We start from the raw sequence: 24967 nt of genomic DNA, 5'->3' as shown, positions 1-24967 counted from the left end.
CAAGCTCAGGAAGAACCGGACAAGTTAAGTTAAATACACACAGAATAAAAGACACTGAGCACTTACCCAAACTGGGTTTCACTATGTAACCTATAAAATAATGTGGTTAAAGGTCTTGACTGGCATGCTTTGGTGTAATAGATAGACTATGTGTGAGATCATGTAATAGGGTGGCATGTTGGGTCAACTCACGACAGTAGCCGAAAAGAAGCTCCGACTCTAAAACAACTTGTTTAGAGGAACAACTCTTTATTAAAATATATGGCCTATGAGGAAAGTGCACTCTGTTTGCTATAAGGAGATAGGGTAGATAAGGAATCAGGAAAAATAAGCAAAGAACCCAAGTAAAGACACTGATGATGGCTGAACAAATGCTCAGAAAAGAATGTGAGATAGCTAAAAAGTTAATGAGAGGGACAGAACTTTACAACGCTTAAACATCACCACTACTGATCTTATAGTTCTAAAAATCATTCTAAATGAAAAAAGAATAACACATCACAACTATAATGATAATGGCACAAAGAAACTATATTGAGTTGGAATCACTTTAAATATTAAAATTAACATAATTATCGGTTTATAGAATTTCAGCCACTTTTGGGTCAAAGGTGGAAACAGAGACCTAACAAAGGAAACAAGAAAGAAAAGAAACATGAAGACCACCACTGGAGAACAAACTTTGCTTGTGTGTGTGTAATGGGTGATTTCCTCTCACTGGGACTCATACAGGCCAACAGGGGATCAAGCCAGCCTGAGGGGAAGACCACTGTGCTAAACTACTGTCACAATGCTGTACAAGTGTGTGTGTGTGTGTGTGTAAATGCCATGGAGGGATGGAAGTGGAGACTTGGTGTCTGTGTGTTTGTGAGGGACAGAGATAAGAATGAGCGCATGTATCTGAATGGCAGAAACAGAGAGAAAGAGGGCATGAATGACTGAAAGAAAAAGGGCATGAGAGATTGTGGAACTATGAAAGGGACAGAAATGAGTGTGAGAGAACATGAGAGACTAAGAGAGAGAGGGGGACAAATGGAAGATGGATCATGAATGGAACAAATAGTTGTTATTCTCAAACGTTGTTATTTGCACTTCTGATTAGATGCTAATTGCATTTAATTGTCTCTGTACTTGTACAATAACAATAAAGCTGAATCTTATCTAATCTAAAAAAAAACCTACATCCACTTTAAATTAACAAATGTCTTTTGAAATTTGTTTCTTATGTTTTCATATAATATTAAACATGCTCACCAAGGCCGCATTTATTTGAACAAAAATACAGTAAAAACCGTAATATTGTAAAATATTATTACAATTTAAAATAACTGGTTTCTATTTTAAAATAATTGAAAATGCAATTATCTGACTGCAAAGCTGAATATTAATATTCAGCTTTGCAAGCGAATCAGGTCAGGATGGAATAATAAACTGATTCTCAACAATAATTCCATACTAAGCACATGAAGAACATAGATACATTTTTATTTAAAACTTAAAAACCAAGATTTAAAGGCTCTTAACTATTGAAGGAATATATATATTCTTAATCTTTGCCCTTACTGAAACAACTATTTCAAATTCATGTATTGTGAATTTTGTGTATTAAGGTAAGGTATTGTAGGACAGCTGTGACTAGTGGTTTTCGAAAAAGTAAAAAAATGTCAGACTTGTAGACCGTAGAGTGCTTTCTCTGAATCTGATAGGCGTATACCTCCTCAGCATTGTTCTGGATTAGTGGCAGTGGCTTGCGGAGCTGTGCAATGTGGTGCATTGTGGGAGTTGTGGTTTTCAGTACAAATGCGCCCTAAAGTTACTTTCTGTCTTTACTCGGTCAAGAAGGCACCAAATTCGAAAATTTTATTATATTTCGACTACATATATGACCTACTTTCAATAAAGATGAATGTTCCCACGGGTGAAATACTCCTTTAAAATCAATGTGCCGTGGTAATGATAAACCTAAAGCATTTTCTGTAAAACTTCTTTGAAACAATATGTACTGCGAAAAGGGCTATACAAAAATAAACCTATATGGAATGGAATTGAAACTTGAACTGAATAAACTAATGACATTTTTTTAAATATCTAAATATTTTAAAGCTGCAGTCTGGCGTTTTTCCTCTTTGTCGACATCTCTGTTCGAAATCTGCAATTGCAGTCATTCGCGGAATTATCAACTTTACATGAGTTGTACTTCAACACCCTCGACACGGCACAGTGTGGATGAACACAATGTTTGAGGAGACTGTGAGGCTGTCAGTCACCGCGCCGATGTGGAGACTGGCATTCAGAAAGAATCACAGATTATTCTTTTTGGAAGTATGACCAACATAAGAATTTTCACCGGAAAATGTCATCTGAACTAGTAAGAAACATCCACTTTTGTTCTGGTTCTGACATTGCAGTAAATCGCGCTGATTAAATCTAACAATCGCTTATAAGTTATCATATCACGCAAAACCATGCAAATTATACTTTGTTCTCAAATTGTTAATGTTAACAACGTAAGCAAGCATTGCGTAACTACATGTAATGTCCTTCCGCTATGTATCCTTGTTTCCGCATGGGTCCGGTTGCAGTCTCTTCTTTCTGTAGCCACTCCGAAGTCCGAACGAAGTCTTTTGTATTTTACAACGGGTGAATCTGTTGTCACTGGTGATTGTCGTTTGAACCTTTCTGGATCCACCATCAAATTGATAAGTTTAATTATATCAAGTGCTGTGAGAAAAGGCTATAAATCTCCGCCTCCAGCATCGTCACATGCAATATAGCTTATACTAGCCGAGACTCCTCCTTTATGTGTACCGATGTGACGTAATGACGCAAAGACAAGCTCGAATCTCCCGCGGAAATCCACCAGTCAATCACTGGAATTAAAAATATTATTACAAGCTTACCGCTTTGAATCGAGCTAAGGCAAGCAGATAGTTTTGAACACTGGCTGGTAATGTATTTTCTCAAATATGTATTTTGGATCATTTTTATCCCCAAAAAACCTATGCACTGCAGCTTTAAAATTAATTTTCATTTAAATGTTTTTAGTAATCACAAGTGCCCTTATATACAGAATCACTCATCATGCAGGATACAGAAACTTGATGAGGCTCAGACCTAAATATTCTTTCTTTCTATTCCTCTGACCAATATTCAACACCAGCCAACTATTCCACCCTCTGTGTGTGTGTGTGTGTGTGTCACTCCACTCTCTCCTATTTCTGTTTGTTTTCTAATGGCTTGTAGGCATCAGTTTTAGCCAGTCTGCAGTGGAAGCGAGCTGGGACTTGCCGCAGCCACAGGGGAGAAATGAAACCTTAACTCAGCTCTTTTAACATCAGCACAGATGTCAAAGCCTCTTTCACTGCACACAGTCAAGCGCTGTTCTATAGGGCGAACAGACCTGTGTACATTGTTAAGGTTTTTGCTCTCCTCTCCACCCCCCCCCCCCCTCCCTCCACCCCCCCCCCCCCCCCCCCTCCTCTCCCCTCCCCTCCCCTCCCCAATCACCAATCATCAACAATCACCAGTGACAACAGATTCACCCGTTGTAAAATACAAAAGACTTCGAACCTCGGAGTGGCTACAGAAAAAAAGAGAGTGCAACCGGGCCCATGCGAAAACAAGGACAAATATCGGAAGGGCATTAAATCACCCAATGCTGATGTTGTTATGCAAAGTGCATAAACAAAATCATTAGCAACAAATGACAAACAAGTTTTTCCGTGTAATGAAACACCAAAGCACAGTTGATAGAATATCATGTACAGACACGTGTAATGCTGCTCATGAATTTAGCAATGCAACTTACATTCTAATGATCATAATGACCTCTGAATGCATTTGGTTACGACTGACAAAAGCCCAAGTTGTATAGACGCTTACCACAATGATTCTGCTCAGGAACGTGACACATTGATTGAAGTATTTCATCTAATAAAAGGTGCACTAACAGCCTTGACAAGATTTGGCAATCAATGTCAGACTTCATCATCGCACATCTGCTCATCAGATAACATGAATGCAAATCATCATGATTTAGACAATCTTTTAGAAAAGACAAGAAATGGATGAGTCAGAGGAGACACTTCTAATGTCTGGTTCTCAAGGACGGGAAGCTTGTTACACTGTCGAGCTAATACATGAATATGTCTAGTCATAATGGTTCTTAAAGAGGACCTTTTTTACATTTTCAACTTTGTAAATGTGTGTAATGTTGCTGTTTGAGCATGAAAAAGGTCTGCAAATGAACAAAGCACATAGTCACTCCAAATGGAGATTTATATCAGCACGGTTTCTGAACTCCCTGAAACGCCTCAATAGTAGTCTTGAGTTTTCTTCTGGGAACGAGCACATCACAATATTCCTCCCTTAAATAATTCCCACCCAAGGCATGTGAGAAAAAAGAAGGTGGCAAGGTCTGGTTGAGTTGCGTTAGTAGTGTGTTAAAACTCGCGGTTATGGCAAGGGGCGTCACATTTCTGAAACGCGCGAGAAGCAGCTAACCAATCACAACACACTGGTTCACCTGACCAATCAGAGCACAGCCCATAGGCCTGTCACGATAACACATTTTGCTGGACGATAAATTGTCCAAGAAATTATTGCGATAAACGATAATGTTGTCGTTCTGAGACCATTTACATCTAAAATAATGATAATGGCATAATAATGCAGGTACACCTTTTCAAAGATCAATAAACTTTTATTTCTAAAGACTATTTAACACTGAAAATGGAAAACATTTTAAATATCCACAATAAATGAACAAAACAACCAAAAACAATAAAAGCAATGGATGTAAACAAAACCCGACCCTACCCTATGATAAATTATTTGTTATTAAAGCACAAACCACTGTTAATTTAACATAAAAGCAAGCAGGCTACTGCGTGCATGGTTTGGCATGACTAAGTGCGCTCCCTTAATAACTCCTAAAAAGCTGACAGTTCATCGCGATCTCACACATCTCTGTTATTATCAATGAAGCTGACTGCACAATGAATCTTTCATAATATCCACACTTTGTTTGTTATAATTAGAGGATTTGCCAGCATACAGAATTCAGCACCGAACAAAAAGTCCGTTTTGAGCGGTGAGGGGAGTCTATCTTAAATGCTTCTGATTGGCCATTGCGTTCAAGAAATCAACACATATGTCTGTGATTGGCTACATCGCTCAACACTGCAAACATGTTATGAATAGAAACTCTGGCCTGTAAATCGTTTCTATTTTGTTTTAGTTGTTCTTGTTGCTTTTCTGCAACAGATGAATAAAAATCTATTAGTTTTTATGTTTTATTCATAGATATTTCTAGTTTGCGGGAGTCCCGCGAATCGTTTTACTCTCCCGCAACCTGCACACACAGAGTGAGTGCATTACCGCCCGCGCTCGAGCTCGCACTCGGCCATCTAATCTAGTCCCGCACCGCACTCTATTGCGTTGGGAGTGCACATCTCTAGATCAAGGGCCCGGCCCGAGGATAGTGTCGGGGTCGGGCCAAGTTCGGGCTCGGGCAGAGAATAAGCTCTAGTTCACTATAGCTAAAAGGAAATAGGTTCCTCCTACGCCAAGGAACCGAGAGTTGTCATCCAGTCTCTTTGGTAGAGAGAGAGAGACGAGGAAAACAAAGCATGCGAATGGAAATTATCGCGGCCGGAAAAATGATCGAGCTCAATTTTTTTATTGTGCGATTAATTGATTTATTGACTATCGTGACAGGCCTAACAGCACATAGTACTTTTCAGAAGGAGGGGCTTCACAGAAACAGAAACTAAACAGAGGGTTACTGACAGACTGGAAAGAGAGGTGCTGCAATAATGTAACATGTGAAAAATAATGTTCAAGCATGAAACCTGCTCTCTCTAGACCCCCAAAATCAAAGACTTTGTAAAAGACCATAAGAGTGTAATTTTTTGCACCACAAGTGTAAACCATTGAAAATTCTTTCAGCCAGTGGAATTGCTTTGGGGTTCTAGGGCGGACTAAAGAAACCGTTACCACCACAGACATATCAGTTTTGGTTTTTCAGATTACAATAAAATTGTGAACCAATAAGCTCAAAACTGTATTTGCAATGCTGTTACTGGTGTTCTACACCTAATGCAAAACTAATGGGATACATGGATTTCAAATAGTATTTCAAAAACGGTGGTCAGTGTGACAGTTCAGTAATGACTTAAGACATTGGCGGCACAGAACACATCATCAAACATCCTTGCAAATTACAGGTACGATTCTCTTTTGAAATTTTAAATAATTAGTTATTTAGCCGATGCTGTTTTTCCTCGAACCCTACAACTTCACGGGTCTCAGTCCAGATCTTTATACACATAACCAAAATCCATAAGCATCTTAAGAAGTGTCTAATAGGATAGAGAGACATTGGGTCTGTGGAATTTACCTGATGGTGGGTCTGCCGAGGTCCCGTCATAAACTGATGGAGATAACAGCATGGTTTGAGGTCATCAGGAGCGACAAAAGAAGAGAAAGAATAGAGAGGCAGTGAGGATAACAGATGATACACCTGGGATGCCTTTGCATTACCATTACAAGTTACACAACCCTGCTACACAACTCTTGTTTCATATGTCAGCAGAGCAGGTGGTCCTATTGGCTGGTCTTTAATCTTAATTATGTTTTTGGTCTTAAAGGAATAGTTCACCCAAAATTGAAAATTATCCCAAAATTTACTCACCCTCAAGGCATCCTAAGTGTATATGACTTTCTTCTTTCAGCTCTTTCCAGCTTTGTAATGGTATTGAATAGTGTCAGTTTTTGAAGCTCCAAAAAGCACATCCATCCATATAAATATAATGCCTAATAGCCTATAAATGCCTTCTGAAGCGAAGCGATGGGTTTTTGTAAGAAAAATATTCATATTTGAAACTTAAACTATAATCACTAGCTTCCAGCACCGGCCGTACGCACGTTCACGTTGGAACATTACTCACTCGTGAACACGCATACGGCTGTTGCTGGAAGCCAGTGATTATAGTTCAAGTTCATTTTATTTATATAGCACATTTACAACAGCCACTAGGCTGACCAAAGTGGTTTCCAGAACAACCATTTAATTAATAAGAAAATAATACTTGCATAACAACACATAAAACACAAATAAAAGCAGCAAAGCTAAGAGCAACCTTAAAACAGGATTATAGTTTATATATTTGTTATATACTATGATTATAGTTTATAAAGTTTAAAATATGGATGTGCTTTTTGGAGCTTCAAAAACTCAGACACTATTCATTGCATTACAAAGCTGGGAAGAGCAAGGATAAAATTTAATATAACTCCGATTGTGTTCGGCTGAAAGAAGAAAGTCATAAACACCTAGGATGGCTTAAAGGCGAGTAAATTCTGGGATAAGTTTCATTTTTGGGTGAACAATTTCTTTAAATAAATGATTGAAGTTGGTGTAAAACATATGAACTCAAGTAAGCCTTACAACCTCAGGACCAGACTTCTAATTTGTATAATATTCTTTTATATTAATGAGGCAAGACGACTATGTGTGGTACATGGAATACACGACTATATATACTTTTATTCAGCAAGGATGAATTAAATTGTTATTTTGAACTTTCTATTCATCAAAGAATCCTGGTAAAATCTAGCCTGGGTTTTCCCATGCTGCCTTTGCGCAGCGCGATTTTATTCACGCTGCTAGGCAGCCTGGATACCATGGACCAGAGTTTCGCCTCAGCGAGGGGACCAATCACAGAACGGGGAGGAAGCAGCAAGACGATGACGACGTCTATGCGACACACCGAAGCAGTTTGTTTATACCTATGGACCCAACATGGCAGCAGACGCAAAGTTACCTTTCGATGCAGCCTTAGATACATACGCCATCGTGTACACATAAATCTCAGACCCATCGTCTTCTTCTTCGTCTAATTTCTGTCGCTCTACATACGTCATCTGGTATAATTGAAACGATTGGCTATGAGCTACGTACAGGCGCATTTGATAGACATTCGTAGCACCCAATAAACGGCTCTGGGCATTCGTAAACCACGCCTCAAATACGAGAAAATGAACATGTGGTTCCTAGACCACGTCTCAATCTCAATGAGACGTGGTCTGACGTTAGCCAGGCTAGGTAAAATCTATGGTTTCCACAAAATATGGTTTCCCCAAAAATATTGAGCAGCACAATTTCAGCATTCCTAATAAAAAGAAATGTTTCTTGAGCAGCAAATCAGCATATTAGAGTGATTAGAGTTTCTGAATGATTTTAAAGGGACACTATGCAGCTTTTTTAGCTTAACTGAACAGCTTCAGAGTTATTGAAATGGTTATATAACTTCTTCCGGGTTGAATGGTGGGCGTCTCGACCCCCCCTGGTGCCTGTGAGCGAAAAAATCTCACTTGCAACTTCGGTGCGGCGGGCCGCGTCAGGAAGTATCGCGTGATATCAGCTCTCGCGATGTAACATATTCCTTTACGGTAACTGCACACATACACACAGGAACAAGGTATAGATGGATGGAGTTTGTCACACTATCGTCATGGCTGAGCCGGCATATGAGATGCAGAAAGCTAGTAAAGCATTGTCGGGGGAACAGAGAAAGAGGAAACGGCAGACTGACCGAGCGAGGAGTCGGACACGAGCATAGGCATAATTTGCGGGTGTGTTATGTCCCCATTGAAACTTCTCGCGGCACGGCTGTAACGTTACCATTACAAACAAATAAAACATCTCCAGGTAACTCTAGTAGAGCATTCATTTCGTTCGTTTGTTAAATAAGAGGCGATCTGAAATGTGTTATTTTTGAAATCAAGTGACCAAAGTGCTCGTTGCCTCTGCGATCAGTGGTGCAGATAAGTTACAGTGTTCTGTTGTGACGCGCGCCTGAATCCGTTGCGGGGACTGAGAGACTCTCTATATTTTGTTATGGTGAAATCACAAAATCTAATGCACAAAAAACATGTCCCTGCTTGAAATACAACCACTAATAAACAATCGGTTTTGATGAGGAAAATAAACTATACTACTAGTACCGATTAGAACCCAGAACCTCTGACACACTTGGCAAAAGTTCTGCCTCTGGACCATCAAAATTGTCGGATCTAAGTATTTAATCACGTGAAAATTCTCACCACTAACAACATATATTATATCTCATTAAACGACAAATTAAACATAATGTACTATTGTATACTATGTAACAGGCCATGTCACGCTCTGAGTGAGTGGTATTTACGACAGTAACGTTAAATTCATGTACTCCACAGTAACTCTAGGGGTCGCTGTTTGACAAAAGCGGGATTTCTGCATAATGCCCCTTTAAGTAATGGTTGCTAAAGGTTCAGCTTTGCCATTACAGAAATAAATCACATTTTAAAAAACATTAAATTAAAAACAAATTGAAATTTTAATAATATTTCACAATATTACTGTTTTTACTGGTTTTTTTTTAATCAAATGTAGCTTTAGTGAGCATATGAGACTTCTTTCAAAAACATTGGCAAATCTTACCAACCCCAAACTTTTGAAAAATAGAGTAAATAAAATCTTCTATCATATTATGAGTAATTAGCAGGTATATCATAATAACAGAAATTCTAACTAAAAATGTCTTATTTACATAATAATTTAATAATTAATTCATATTTTTGAAAATCCCCATAATAAAATGTTTCAAATGAAAGGTATTTCATCTCAAATTAGTTTTAAATTTTTCAATGTATCATAAATACATCAATTGAATTCTAAATTAATATGGTTGCTTGGCAACCATAAACTGTGTTTACACCAGACATGAGCGTTGCGGGTTAGGCACTAAAACGGTTCCATTATTAGCAACCAAAGTGTCTACACTGAAAATGTCTATTTGCTGGACAATGTGCAGAATAGGCAATAGGTTTTTTGTTTGGTGTCGGATTTTTAAAAAATCTGTCTTAACAGATTCTCCTCTAATCGAAACATTCCAACCACTACAGGAACCATCATACCACTCGGACCTACTACATATTAGCATGCCAAGAAGTCATGTTTGTAATTATTGCATTAAGACATAAATCACGAGGGCCACAAAAATTGTCTTGATGTTCTTTGTTCATTTGCGTAAGCGGAGTGCAGTGCTTACCGGCCGAGTCTGTGGCTGTACGTTCATTGGCTGGGTCTGTGGTGAATACACCAGGGGGGTGGAGCCTGCATTCTGAGCTGGGTTATATGAAGGCTAAGGAGTGAATCATAGACAGCAAAAAGGTTAGGCAACTTCCCTTTTGAAGCTCGGTTTTCATTCAGAGCACAGGATACAAAATAGCAAGAGTGCCTTGCAAAAAAAAAAGATCATCATTAACTGTGTGAGTGTGTGCATATTGACTTAATTTCTTTGTCAGACAAAACCCAGATGAATACATTACCCTCTAATCAATTCGCAGCAGCAGTGTATATAAAAGTGTCTGTAGAGTGTGTATATATCTGTCCAGTGTGTGTGTGTGTGTGTGAGAAAGTCGTGGGATCATTACAGCACCTGTGTCAGCTGGAAACACTATTTATAAAATAGCGACAGTGTTCCTTCAGGCTGGTGGTAACCATGGTGAGGAAGAGCGGTGCAAAAATCACTCATAACACAAAACCTCGACACTCTGTATAGTGTGTATGTGTGCCAAAATATCAGACATCTAAATGTAATACACAATTCTAAATGTCACAGTTAGTTCAGACCCAACAAACGCAAAGAACAAACATATTGTTTTGGTACAAAACAAGGTGACCTAGAAAAATATAGCAACACCAAAATGTAATAAGTTCTCCAATGTCTTAAAGGGGTCATGAATTGAGAAATCAAATTTTCCTTGATCTTTTGATATACAAGAGGTCATTGTCCTAAAATATCCTGTAAGTTTCAGAACTCAAAACTTTCTTGTTAGTCCAAAAACTGTTTTTCTTGAAACCAGCTGCCCAAACGACTCGTTTTGGATTTTTTCACATCATGACGTAATAGTGCGACAAAAGACAGTCTCTGGAAGAAAATCAATGCCTACTTCTAAATCATTGCCTTTTTAGCCCCGCCCACCGATTCACGCATGTCATGTAGCTGTACGAGAGACGCAAACATATTACTCAAGCAACAAAGTGATAGAGATGCCTCTGAGGATCACAAGACGTTTTGCAGTGCCGAGTTGTGATCATAACATCACGAAAGCGTGGATGAACTTTATTTTTAACGAAGTTTCAGATCGCGTCAGTAAGACACTGTTCATTTGTTCACTTCATTTTACTGTGGATTCATTTTTAAAGAGCTTTTCAGAGAGACTGATAATAATAGATGATACAGTGACGACTTTATTGGATCCGACAGTAATGTCGCAACACACAAGTGTGAGTAACAATGTTTTTACCATGTATCACAATTGCTTTGTCTGTTACAGATCGTTTGATATGTACTGAGTATTTATACTGTAGCGCCGCAGTCAATCTATGAATAGTTCTGATACCGTTCTTTCCTTTGCTTCGGCATTTAATGGGTTAATACGGGGCATTACAGAAGCAAGCACATAGAGAATGCTTCTTTTGTTATTGTTTTGATTAAGCCATTCGCTGTAATCCTGAATAAAAGCTTCAGTGAGAGATCTTCTGTTTTATCATCAGAAAGACATTACAACACGTTCTCCTTTTATTTAAAAAATGTATACGTTTTTCACTTTATCGAAAAGGATAAACGATGAATAGCCTATAAGAACGACAGTGCGAATAATGATGGTACATTTTTATTCATAACTACGTTTACACAAAACACTGCAAGTTATCGAGTAAACTATAACTGTGAAAACTTAGTATTTAAATTTGACTTGCCACAACCAAGACTTATAGAGCATAAGTAGTGCGCATAAATGTTTCACATTGTGGGAAAATGTTTCAACTATGTAACGGGATATTCTTCAACATCGGAGGTTTTCAAAACAATTCCACACGAGCAATGACATGGACATGGAAATGATTTTAATATGGAAAACTGTTACCCAATCATAGCAGTGGGCGTTTACTTCTAAGTCTTGAATGTGGCGTGCCTATCATAACAGAGTGTTTGAAAGAGAGGGTCAAAAACAGGATTTTATTTCTAAATTAGGATGTTTTTTGATGTCAAAATCTTAATAACATTAAGTGGACCTCAGAGAACTTTATAAAAATCCAGTTCATGACCCCTTTAACAGATAAAATAGCAGGTCATTAAGCAAACAATTGTGTAGACAGACAGAGAAGACAGACAGATGAGGATGTGGACATGCTGAGGGTGTTGGTACTTACCGCTCCACTTGTCTCCCAGCCCTTGAGGAAGCGGTATGAGGGGCCAGCAGGGACTGATACCTGAGAGAGGGCTTGGGACGTGGCGTGGCCAGGAGGGGTGCCTGCCAGGTTTGGGTGGGTTTTGCTGAGGTCATGACCTGGGTACGGAGAACCAGGGTGTCTGGACACCTGTGGAATGACCACAAACAACATTTACACACAGCGTCACACCATAGCCCCTTTTTAGCAAAGAGCTTGTTTACATTTTAGACAAGTCAAGTTCAGATACTAAAGATGCTGTTCGCCATGATGGTTTTGAATTGCTTGAAATATAGTTGGAATCACTTCAAAAAGGAAAATACAGTAAAGTGCAACATGTGCAGTCTGTCATATAAGCTACGTGAAATTATATTGAGAAAATCATTATAATTGTGTGCTTGGAACATGGCTTTTAATGGTGAGACGTTTGTTTTTGTAATCAGATCTCAAATTATATCAAAATTTGGATTTCAATTTATCGGCCAATAAATCGGTTTTTGGCTTTCAAATATAAAGAATTATCGATATCGGCAGAAAAATGCTCATATCGGCGCATCCCTTATACACTGTTTTGACAATTATAGGTAAGTTTCTATCTGTCACACTTTTTAGGTCAACTACTGTTATGGCGCGGCAACAGTCTTGCTGAGCAGATTAGTTATAGTTAGCTAAACTATCAACATGTATATAGCTAGATCAGACAAATAAAGGCATCTAATATCATCTGCTTCTGCTTATAATAATAATAATGATTAAACTCACAGTAAGTATGTACAATGAGACCACACACTTTCACATACTTAAGAGAATATTTCTGGCCTTAGGAATTGTCTATGTATATGAATTATAGTGATGTGTAATGACTGTAAGTGTACATGTGTGTGTGATCACTCACGCTGTAGACGGCCGTCACCCCAGAGTGGGGGGAAAACATGCGTTCCTCCAGTGAAAGTCCTCGAGGGATCCTGGGAAGGGTAATGTTAGAGAAAATCTCTAATAGGTTTGAAAATGCCAACCTTTTAAACCCAATAAGTTCATGAAACATGAAATATTAGACAAAAAAGCATTGTGTTTCATAATAGCAAACATTCAGTTCATTTAGCTATAATGGTGCAGACTCTTTCACACCAATTAATATTAATGTCCACTTCCTCCAATGACTTGCATTTAGGGCAGAGGTTTGAGAAAGTTAACACAAACACATTTTCTCCCACCCGTCTCTAAAATTTACAATTCCCCCTTTCAGTACACCCCGTACCTCAACCAGCAAGAAAGATGTCAGACAGACAGAAATCCTGACATGGAATTCCAAATATGTGAGAAATGGATCAGTGCACTTTTGGATACAATGTGTGTTCTAACATGTTAACCCAATAGAAAATATTAAAAGTAAGCTGCACAATTCCTCGCTGAAAATCAGAACAGTGTTACTTGACCACCAAAAATGTCCCATGATCTACAATTCATGTACCCATTTACAGCTGTTGGCTCTCCAAGAAATTTATAATGATAACATGAACATGTTCAGGTCACAGGTGGCAAGTTATTAAAAGATATCGGAAGATATCGGCGGGGGGGGGGAGGGGGGGGGGGGGGTTTGGGGGGGTCATGGGACCTGAAAAATGTTATATCATCATTATTTTACCTACAATTACATTCACACATCACTCAGCCGGTTTTCTTTAAAGGAAGCTCTCCAACAGGGAAAGAGAGTTTATAATAAATGCTGCACTGTCATACATGCCTGAGGTATTATGTGACACAAAAGACTGAGCCGCTCAAAACAGACATACAGTTATAGACACGTACAGCGAAAAAGATAGATGGATGTGACAGAAAAAGAGAAACAAAAGAGCAGGAACCTGCTCTGGCAGTTACGATATCTGTGTCCGTAAGTGAGAGATGAGCAGATCACATGGTTTCGGGGAAAATGGAGGAGGTCTGGCTTTCCTCCTTCATGCGCTTCATGCACTCATGAACACTTTTTAGTCTTTCAGTGAAATCCTGCCTTCCGATTTGCACTCTCTTTCCCATTCTCCCCTCCCCCCTCCCCCTCCTCTACCTCTCTGGCCTTCTGCCAACCTAAACTCTGAGAAAAAAGGGGGATGGGGGAAATAAAAGCTGGGGAAAAAAGGCCGGGAAGAGAGGTATAATAATGTGTGTGGAGAGGTTTTCCTTCACTCCTAACGACCCAAAAAGAGTGCACGCGTGCATTCTCAAGTGCACCACCATGTAGTGAATTCGACTTTGGAAACCTATATTCCAGGTCATCAGGGACATCCACGGTACCCAATCAGAGATCAGAGGGGTGCACCTGAGGAATGCAGCTTAGGGGACGGCCCATGAGGCTATTTGATCAGGTTAAAATTGACAGCTGACACTCGCGAGACTCTGGCAGGACACTAGCCACGACTTACTGGAATTACAGGCTGATCTGATTCCTGTGTTCACGGTTTGGCACTCAATTGCATAACCAAATCCCTTTGCATGGTCATGGCAGTGTTTTGACGGCACGACACGCAAGTGTGTGCCCACAGGTGTGGAAAAAGAATTTACACATTTTCCAAAAGCACTCATTTAAAAAAAAAGTAATCTGGGTTCTTGAGACACTAAGGCAGTTGTTAATAAGGATCTCTTTTAAAAGTATCCTATTAGTGACATGGTCTCTGGAAAGTGATGGTCCTTTAGTCTCTAAATATTGTCTCTTTAATTACTGCCAGAAGAACAAGTACTACAGAGAATGGTAAAGGATGAGATGGAAAACTGTGTAGCCTTAAACTTTCATAGAAGCTTAACTGTAAATCCAATTAGGCACCATATGGAGTGATAGAGAGAAGGGGACTGTGGAAAGAAAGAAAGAAAGAAAGAAAGAAAGAAAGAAAGAAAGAAAGAAAGAAAGAAAGAAAGAAAGAAAGAAAGAAAGAAAGAAAGAAAGAAAGATCAAAGTAAAAGAAAGAAAGAAAGAAAGAAAGAAAGAAAGAAAGAAAGAAAGAAAGATCAAAGTAAAAGAAAGAAAGAAAGAAAGAAAGAAAGAAAGAAAGAAAGAAAGAAAGAAAGAAACAACTGAAGGAAAGGAATAAATGAAGAAAATGAAGTAAAGGAAGGAACAAGAAAGAAATGAAGCAAAAGAAGGAGGGAAGGAGGTGAGGATTAATTGAAAGTAGAAAGAACTGAAGAAAATAAAGGAAGGAAATAAAGGAACAAGGTAAAAGAAAGATGGAAAGAAAAAACTTAAAAAAGGAAGGAAACTAGTAAAAAGATCAAAAAGAAAGATGGAAGGAATGACTAAAGTATAAAAAGGAAATAAAAAAAAGAAAGGAAGGAAATGAAGGGAAGGAAGGAAGGAAGATAAGTAAATTGTCTACGTGGCAGACAGAGGGTCTACAGCTGAGTGTGTGAGAGGGAAAGAGAGAGAGAGAGAGAGAGAGAGAGAGAGAGAGAGAGAGAGAGAGAGAGAGAGAGAGAGAGACTCAAAAGAGATTTACTCCTTGCTACGTGATCCTCAGGTCAGATGGGGCTATAAAGGTGCAGTATGATTTCCAGGACTTTTTCTATCACATCTCATATTATGGCCAAGATGCATAGCTGACTTTTCTAAAAATGAGGATATGAACCCTACGACCCTCATCTGGAGATATACAGTATATTATACTCTCTAATACATAGAACAGACATATTACTCTCTGAGGAATATGTTCACTAACCGTATATCAAACGAATGAAATGAAATGCAGTCCATGTACACTGTACTGCAGCAAGACTGCAGCCTGAGCCAACACCACAACTTTGACTTGAGAGATCACAGAAAGTGACTCACAGGTAAAGTGTCATTGTTTAATGCTTAATATAGAAAGCCAAATATAGTTCATTCCCACCTGAGGGTTCGGTTCGGTTAGGCATATGTGAACACGGCCTGATCAAAGTGCTGTACAAGCATAAGGACCAAGGAGAAAACAACTAACTTTGAGGCGTGGCATATGGAGTGTTTGTATTTATTTTTTCAGTTCAGTTTGGTAATATCTGGCACAGGCCGGTTCACACAGAACGTGTTTTTTTCTGTTAAAAACTCAAGATGCAGGTCAGTGGAATAAAAAAAAAAAAAGCGCAAGGTCTAGAGATGGGTTTTTTAAAAGTTGAACTTATTTTAACTTGAGCACAGCGTTTTTAGAATGCCATGTCATGCGCAAAACGCTGCAAAAGACGCGAGACATGAGCGCAACGGTCATACACGTCCGTCTAGCGCATGTTTACATAAAAAAACCAATGGAAAAGTAGCGCATTGGAATGGAAAAACGCATTCTGTGTGAACGGCCCCTAACGGTGCAGTAAGCGATTTCTGAAAAACTAGCAGTAGTTTTTCTACTCTATCTACTCATGATGGGGGAGGAGAGAGCAAGAGGGAGATTTGAAGAAAAACTGTTGAAAGAGAGATGGCTGAGAGACATTACAAAAGAGAAAAAAGTCAGAGGAATGTCACTGGGGGAAAAAAGGGTTATGACTGGGCAAGAGCTTTAGGACCTGCGTTGACATTAGAAAAACTTTCTTGCGGTGGAGAGACCTAAGCAGGAAGGCCTGAAAACGGACGCTGAGGTAGCGTTGTTTCTGCTCCATATGTGAGTAACATTGGTTTTGAGTTTTGTGTGCTGCTGGCGACTAACAACGAACTCTTGCTTGTGTATACACGCATATGATAATTTTTTTTCTTCCTTGTCATTCATTCATTCGTCATTTTTGCTTTTTTGAGCAAAGCTTTATTTTGCTTTGCTTCTGCTACGATAAAGAGACTCTTATATTGCATGTTTTTGCATTTTGGGGGCGGAGCAATGAAGGGAGGGGTGTGTTTGTTTGGGTGGATTTCAAATATCAACAGTGTTCAACTATGAATCTCAGAAATCGCTTACTGCAGGAAAATGGCTGGTTATGTATATAATTTATGCAGTGGAATCACAAGAATGTTTTCAAACAGGTTTCCCAGTAGACCCGCCCAAATCCCACGAAATTGCCTGAGCCTTGAAGCCATAACTTTGTTAAATTACTCAAACGGAGCAATGGTTTCCCAGCATCACAGAGCAAGCCATAGCTTGCTACAAATAGCTTACTTGTAGTTATCTCTAATGCATTTAACTGAGATTGGATAAAAGAAAAATACCCACTTCACCTTCAAAAATTAGAGTTCCTTATCCCTACTGGTTTAGCAATTTCCTGATAAGCATTTAGGGCTGATTGTAGTCTGCGATGGAGATGAAAAAGTGGAAAAGCAGGTGACAAGATGTGTTTGAACTAAGAAAGGGGTTGCGGCAGGCGGTGTGTGTTAGACTCTTTTTGACCTAGGCGATTGTTGGCAGGCGGTGGGAAGCCTCACACTCTGAATGCTAAGCAGCTCTGCCATTGTCTGAGGGGTGCAGCGCCAGTCGCATATGTTACCCGTCGCTCTGGCAACCACTCCCTCCAACACCCCAACCCCCCCCTCTTCCTTACACACAAGCTCACAACGCAGCATCATCACCAAAGGCAGGCGTCCCACGAACAGGAATCCCGTCCACTGTGACGATTTTCTCTATGAGATGAAGCAACACAGTGACGTCTGAGCACAGGAAGGGATCGTAATTGCGATTTATGCAATCATAAACACTCTACAAGTGGAAGACGCTGATATGCATCAAGTGATGTAATCACCACTATCTGACATAAGTGCAACCATGTGTGCACACAATAGTGAATTTCTACAGCCACATGTTTTTGCTAAGGTTTGAGGTTTGTCGATCACTGTTGAACAGCTGAATATACGATTTCCAATATCAAAGCAATAACAAATAATTTTGGGAATTATAAAACCTAGAGAACTAAAGTCTGAAACTGATTGGGAAGATCTCAATGTGGGAGGCCACAAAGCTGAGATGTGATGGAGGTGGCATGACGTCAAAGAAAAATACCCTACTTAATCTGGATTTTTTTCCAGGCAGATGAAAACAATCAAAACCATCATTTTTAAGAATAATCGGTACTTTACGTAGGAAGGGGAGAATTGGGCCCAAAATCGGCCGGATTATCTTGTAGTGTGTGTGTGTGTGTGTGTGTGTGCCTTTAGTCTTCTAAAGACAATAACCAAAGTTAATTCCTTTTTCATCTCTCAAGTAAAGTCGGGCTCAGATTACAGGAGTTTTTAAATCTTAACCGATTGTGAAATCTGGTTGCATCACGCACATAAAGCTGGGGACACACTTAACGACTGTAAGGCCAATTATGAACGTAATTTGATACTTACGACTGATCATGCCCAAACGCCCCGAGTCAGAGACAGTTACGTTCAGTCTGTGTTCAGTCAGTGTTTAAAATCTGCTTCAGTCGTTGGAAACAGTCTGTAAGGCCGTTCACACTGTCAGTCCAAATCCGATTGGAATCTGATCTAAAATTATTGACTGTCTGTCACATTGTGTATCGCAACTGTTCAGATCCGATTTGTGTGTCCATGCAGCTCTTTCGTTTTCCAGATCTTCTGCATTTGTTTCTATGGCAATGACATTGCGTTGGTAGGAATATGCCAAAAACAACAACAACTGCAACATGGAGGGGTTTGCAATAGAGATGTTGTCTTATTTAAATTTTACATCATGACAATGTGTAGCCGCGCTGGACTACTGCGTCTTCTAATGCAGCGGCAGAAACGTAGAAGGCTGGTATGCGTGGCTTTATTCCGTGCTTTCATCTCCATCGGTTTACAAACATGTCTCCGTTATATTGTCATTTTCTGCTCGTCCGGAACTTTGGTAGCCTGGCATGCCAGACCTAGGCCTACATCAAGATGTTAGGTCTGGGAACTCTCCATTGACATGAATCAATCCGAGGGGCGGGATAAACGGTTACCTTTCAAAATCCCTCTGCACGCGATAGGATAACGCTACAACCAACCAGAGCAACGAACGGTTGTGGATGAGTGAGTCCCATGCGTTTTTCCACCAGCGGAGCTAATTGATATATTAAACTTTTGCCGTATCAGGTCGGCAAAACTCCGAACACATCTTCCTTTTTTAAGAATGACTTAAGTGACGTTCTCTTAACTCCAAGTCCTCCAGAGTCGCGGCCAAAGCCGATTCGAAAGACCGCTGCATCTTGTTTTCAAGTAGCAGGGAAATCACGTGGAACGTCATGAACTGTGCCGTCATTGTGTTAAGCCCGCCCGCCGACTCTATACACGATGTGATTGGCCTGACCAGTTTTTGGTTTTTCCAGCTCAAAAGCCTATGGAGAGTTGCTAGACCACACTGGCTGCAAAATAATTTTCGCTGCCGCTAGGGTGCGTCTAGATTTCTAGGCTAGAACTTTGGAACAACACAGCCTTGTTTCGGCAGTGACTTTCAGCATGTTTCCTATAACAATGTCTGACGTTCACGTTTTACGTGGCGTGAGAAAGTCACATAAACCACGCGAAATCCGAACAGAGCGGTCAGGCTGAAACGGATTTCCAGAAATGCGATTTGAATAGGATTTCAAACCACACATGGATGTAGCTTGAAACGGATTTCAACATTTCATGTGATTTTTTGCCGTTCACACTTGCTAAACAAATCTGATCGGATTTCAATCGGATATGCACAAAAATCGGATTTGGACTGACAGTCTGAACGTAGCCTAAAGCCGGGGACACACATAACCACTGTAAGGCAGATTAAGAATGTAATTTGATACAATATGACTGATCGTCAGAGACAGTTGCGTTCAGTTGGTGTTCACCCCGGTGTCCCCGGCATAAGTATGTTCAGTTCAGTCTTAGAATGTTTCAGCTAGTTGTTAAGTGTGTCCCCAATACCGGGAACACGCTTGACGACTAGACAGAACTAGACACAGACTGAACGCAACTTTCTCTGACTCAGTGCGTTTGTGCATGATCAGTCGTAAGTATCAAATTACATTCAACGGCCTTAAAAGTCGTTAAGTGTGTCCCCGGTTTGAGGAGAATTTTCACAGATTGTCTTCTTTTAAATCTCAAACCTGCACAGACTACAATATTTGAATTTCGTGGCACATCACACACTACACACGATATTCTTAAGATTATCATGCCAGATTAAGCACCTCACGTGATCCCACGGGGAAGCACATGTAAACAAAGTGGATACTGTGTCACGGCAACTTGCTGCATCAATACTTAGGCTATTCTTTGTAGCGAGAATAAAGGCGGTCGTGTTGTTGCCACATTTCGACCAGCTGTTCCTCCATCTCCATTGTTCACTGGCCCTGTACAGCTGTTTGTCGTTTCGCGGTCGCCATTTCAAAAGTTCCGTCACTTCCATCTACTTGTATATCATTGGCTATTAGGAAGTACTGGCGTAATAATAATCGTAATCATCCCGATTTAAAATCCTAAATATCAAACATGTTTGATAATGTCGGGGCGGCCCCGATGTGTCCGTGAGCAGATTGGGAGGTTTAAGATTTGATCTGTAAACGCCTCACATTACATTTATTCATTCATTTTATTCATTTAGCTGACGCTTTTATCCAAAGCGACTTACAATTGCTATATATGTCAGAGGTCGCACACCTCTGGAGCAACTAGGGGTTAAGTGTCTTGCTCAGGGACACATTGGTGTCTCACAGTGGATTCGAACCCGGGTCTCTCACATCTGTGTCGCAGTGTCTTATCCACTGCGCCATTAACACATTACCAGATAATCTGAGCCGAACATCAGAACCAGTCGATGTCCAGGACGCAATTTCTTTCTCTGAATGTCAGGAGGGGTAAATTGGGCTTAAATCGGCCTGAAACTCCTGTAGTCTAAGCCCGGCTAAAGAGAGAGTCAAATATATTGTACATAGTTATATATACAGTGTTTTTTTTAGCGTTGATCATTGTAGCCAATCACACATGTGTATTTTGAGCATGTGAAAGGAATGGCCAATCAGAGGTGTTTAAGTAGTAGTACAGTGTTCAAGAACATCTGATTTTGTACAAAGACGTTTGCATGGTCAATGCCAAAAAGTTTGCTTTTTGATTAATGACAATTAAATTTTAAATATTTCTACTTCTACTTCATTCAATTACTACCAAATTTATTTGTTTATTTCTAAAACTTTTTTTCCCAGGTTTAAATTAGATTGGACCTTTATACTGCAAGTCTTTAAGAGCCACTATGCCAAATCAGTGCGTGCAGAAGGCAAACAAATGATGACATCCTGACCATTTATCCATGGTTACAGAAATACACACAATAAACATAGTATGTAGACTAGAGTGAGGTATAGTGTGCACTATTTCTCTATTGATTGATATGCAAGGGAAATAAGATGTCATCTGTGCTCTGAATGAAGTCTGAGGAATATCAAGTTGGTTTCAGCTTCACTCCACTACATAAGTAGGCCTATTTGGCAGATGCATTCAATAAAGATACAATGCTAAAATTAGTCATTTTGCTTTAGTATTAAAGGAACAGTTCACCCAAAAAAATAATTGACTCACCCTTATGTCGCTCCAAACTTGTATAGCTTTCTTTCTTTGGCTAAGCACAAAGGAAGATTTTTCGAAGAATGTTTCAGATGTGTTGATTGAAGTCAGTGGTACTCAAAATGCTAAAGTCGAATTGAATGGATTAATTTACCGCTACCTTCATCTTCTTTTTGGAGCTTGAAACTTGTGGGTGCCATTGACTTTCAGTATATGGACAAAACCAGTTCTTCAAAATGTGTTCCACAGAGGAAATAAAGTCAGGTTTGGAATGACATCAGGGTGAGTTTGGAACTATCCCTTGAAACCTGTTTTCAAATCTTCATTATTTGTGCAATTCTCATTGGTGACACTAGTTAAAAATAAAAATAAATAAAAACTTTACCTTTAAATCTTCCTCACCAAATCACCAAATCATCTCAGACTTGCAGAACAACAGAAATTCTCAAAGATCTCAAGAGGGTGACCCAGATTTGCAGTACACCTATTGCTCAATGCTTAATTACTTAACTCAACTGTGTCTAAACAGCCTTTACTTGACCGATTACTCCGCGTTACATCAAATCAGGCAGAAATTCCTATCATATTTAGCCTGACCAACACTAGCGAACATGACTTTCATGTGACGTGATTTACTTTCAAAATCAGACTAGAATGACGTAGCCTCATATCTGTTGATGTTTTCTATTCAGTTGTGGGGGGGAAAAATGTCTCGGTAGGTGATTGACAGCATATCAGTTTAAAAAGTGAGTAGTTTCTTGATTTTTTTTTTTTACAAATAGTAAACATAGAGGCTCAGAGAAATCATTATGCAACATTTAATGTATGAATGTCAAAGAATTAGGCTAGATAATAAGATTGGCATGTGCAAACAAACTAGCTCATCCCAAAGTACATATATGAAGTCAATTTCCCTTGAAGGGGATAGTTTACCCAAATTTTTTAATTCTGTCATAAATTACTCACCCTCATGTCATTAATACAAACCCATTAGACTTTCGTTCACCTTCGGAACACAAATGAAGATTTTTTTGATGAAATTTGAGAGCTTTCTGTCGTTCCGTTGACAGCTAGCCTACACAACTACCACTTTGACGCTTCAAAAAGTTCATAAAGAGATCGTAAAACTATGAATTGCGTGGTTTAGTCCAAATTTTACGAGGACACTCGATTACTTTATATAATGAACAGATTTAATTTAGGCTTTTATTCACATATAAACATTCATCAACTCATACATCAGTTGTGGTAAACAGAAACTCAAGCATGTTCGCTTGACGTGCGAGAACAAATGAGGTTCATTCTCGTGTTACGCAGCAAGTTTGAGCTTCCGCAAGAACCAATGAGGTTTGTTCTCATATGTCAGCAGTTTCGGTTGAGCTTCTGTTTATGTTTGCTGATGAATGTTTAAATGTGAATAAAAGCCTAAATCAAATCTGTTCATCATATAAAGTGATTATGTCTCTTCAGAAAATTTGGACTAAACCAATCAATTCATATAGATTAGTTTTAAGATCTCATTATAGATTTTTTGAAGCGTCAAAGTGGTAAAGTTAGTTGTGTAGCTGTCAATGGAGGGACAGAAAGCTCTCAAATTTCATCAAAAAAAATCTTCATTTGTGTTCCGAAGATGAACGAAAGTCTTACGGGTTTGGAAGGACATAAGGGCGAGTAACTGATGACAGAATTTTCATTTTAGTGTGAACTAACCTTAAGATCACACAAGTTGTTTGTCTGGCAGATGGATAAACGGGGAAAAAACATAAACTTGCACTGAAAAGAGATCTTTTTTTTTTTTAAATAATATTTTTTAAACTTGCAGTTGATCAGCCATTCACAACACCACAGCAACTTCCTAGTACCGCCCTAGCAACTAGCAACAACACCCTAGCAACATATGCCATTCTGGTCTCTTTTGATTTGTGCACTGAGGCCTTTAGGAGGAAAACCATTCGATCACAAAACTAGAAAATTCAGCAGGTAACTATTAAAAACATGCACAGATTCTGAATGATCTGAAACTGTTATGGACACAAAGCTGGAATTGTCAAGTTCAACGAACAAAGCAAGTGCCAACAGATACCAACCATGTAGATAACGTTACATCCCTTCGATGTAATCGATAAACACACCAATCACCCTGGCAACGGTTGCTATATTATATTAATATGAACTAATGCAATCTTATATTAGTAATTTCGTCATCATAACCAGTTAACGTTACACATGAATGTAAACAAACAACAAGTCTGGTTATGTGATTACAAAGCGAAATTCGTTGCACTCGTTTGCCCATTAATCTGCGTGGGACACAAGGGGCTTTGTTATTAGTGAAGGATACTGGGTAGGCGGCACGGCTGACGGCGGAGGAGCGCTCTGGACTCCCGGTGGTAACGACACGGAGGTCAGCGCTGCGCGGAGCTGCGTTGGCGGTGCCGGTCCGGTAACATGTCCACTAACAGAGACAGCGGCCGGTTTCTGAACCACTTTCGGTGGCAAACTCATTGCAGAAATTTAAACCAAAACAAAAAAATACGCAGCTGAAAACGGTCGCACGTTCCAACAATATCTGGCCGTCTCTTCTCTCTACGAAGGCCGGGACGTGTGTATATCCTTATGCCATGGATTTCATTCAAATCTGGCTGTTAGTAACAAAAATGTCATTTTATCTTTGAAATCGGGGATTGTAGCTGCTCTACGCATGGGGACGACAGGGGGGTTGTATCCCCCTCCAGCCACCCTGGATCTCCCCGGTTGAATTGTTCTTCGCCTCCTCAGATGGCAGTCTCCGGGTTTGTTTGCTCCGCTTTGCGTAGTAACATCACATCAACGAGTCGCATTATAGGAATTTCTCATAAAGATGGGAGACTTCACTCAACATGGCGTTGTTGCGGCTGCTTCCAGCAGTCCGGCTGGAAGGACGGTTCGGTTAACGTCGGGTGAATTCGGAGATGCTCGCGTTCACCTTACGCCACTCCGTAGTGATCGGAAGAACGACTCATTTTCACGAATCGGTTCATTTGAATAGTTCGTTTCAAAGATGCGGTTCATAAAATAATACAGTGATTATTTTACGCCGTGACGCAATTACGTTTTCCCTGACAACGTTTGTGAGACCTACAAAGTATTTATTTTAGATTTTTCTACCCGATTATATTCTTATTATTCTTTTTTATATATATAATATATTACCCCCCTGGATATTTTAATGTACTTATTTTTGTAGTAGTTTTTCCTAATTG

The 24967-nt window shown here is 39.5% G+C and overlaps 1 protein-coding gene across 1 annotated transcript in view; it reads right to left on the bottom strand.

Moving 5' to 3' along the window:
- The window catches only part of eif4g3a (eukaryotic translation initiation factor 4 gamma, 3a), a 73676-nt gene extending 48963 nt beyond the window's left edge, over positions 1–24713 (bottom strand). Inside the window, exons 1-5 of the mRNA XM_056251393.1 lie at positions 24067–24713; positions 13179–13248; positions 12266–12433; positions 10098–10190; positions 6401–6433 (exon numbers count right to left, since the gene is read on the bottom strand). Coding sequence (XP_056107368.1) covers positions 6401–6433; positions 10098–10190; positions 12266–12433; positions 13179–13248; positions 24067–24230 — 528 coding nt within the window. The 5' untranslated portion in view covers positions 24231–24713. The remainder of the gene's footprint in view (positions 1–6400; positions 6434–10097; positions 10191–12265; positions 12434–13178; positions 13249–24066) is intronic.
- Positions 24714–24967: the final 254 nt, after the last annotated feature.

Source organism: Rhinichthys klamathensis, unplaced genomic scaffold, assembly GCF_029890125.1.
Source record: "Rhinichthys klamathensis goyatoka isolate OS25496 unplaced genomic scaffold, OSU_Roscu_1.1 h1tg000082l_1, whole genome shotgun sequence".
In the NCBI taxonomy this organism is placed as follows: domain Eukaryota; kingdom Metazoa; phylum Chordata; class Actinopteri; order Cypriniformes; family Leuciscidae; genus Rhinichthys; species Rhinichthys klamathensis.
The sequence above is the reverse complement of the archived record's forward strand: the minus strand, read 5'-3'. Positions and strand labels throughout refer to the sequence as shown.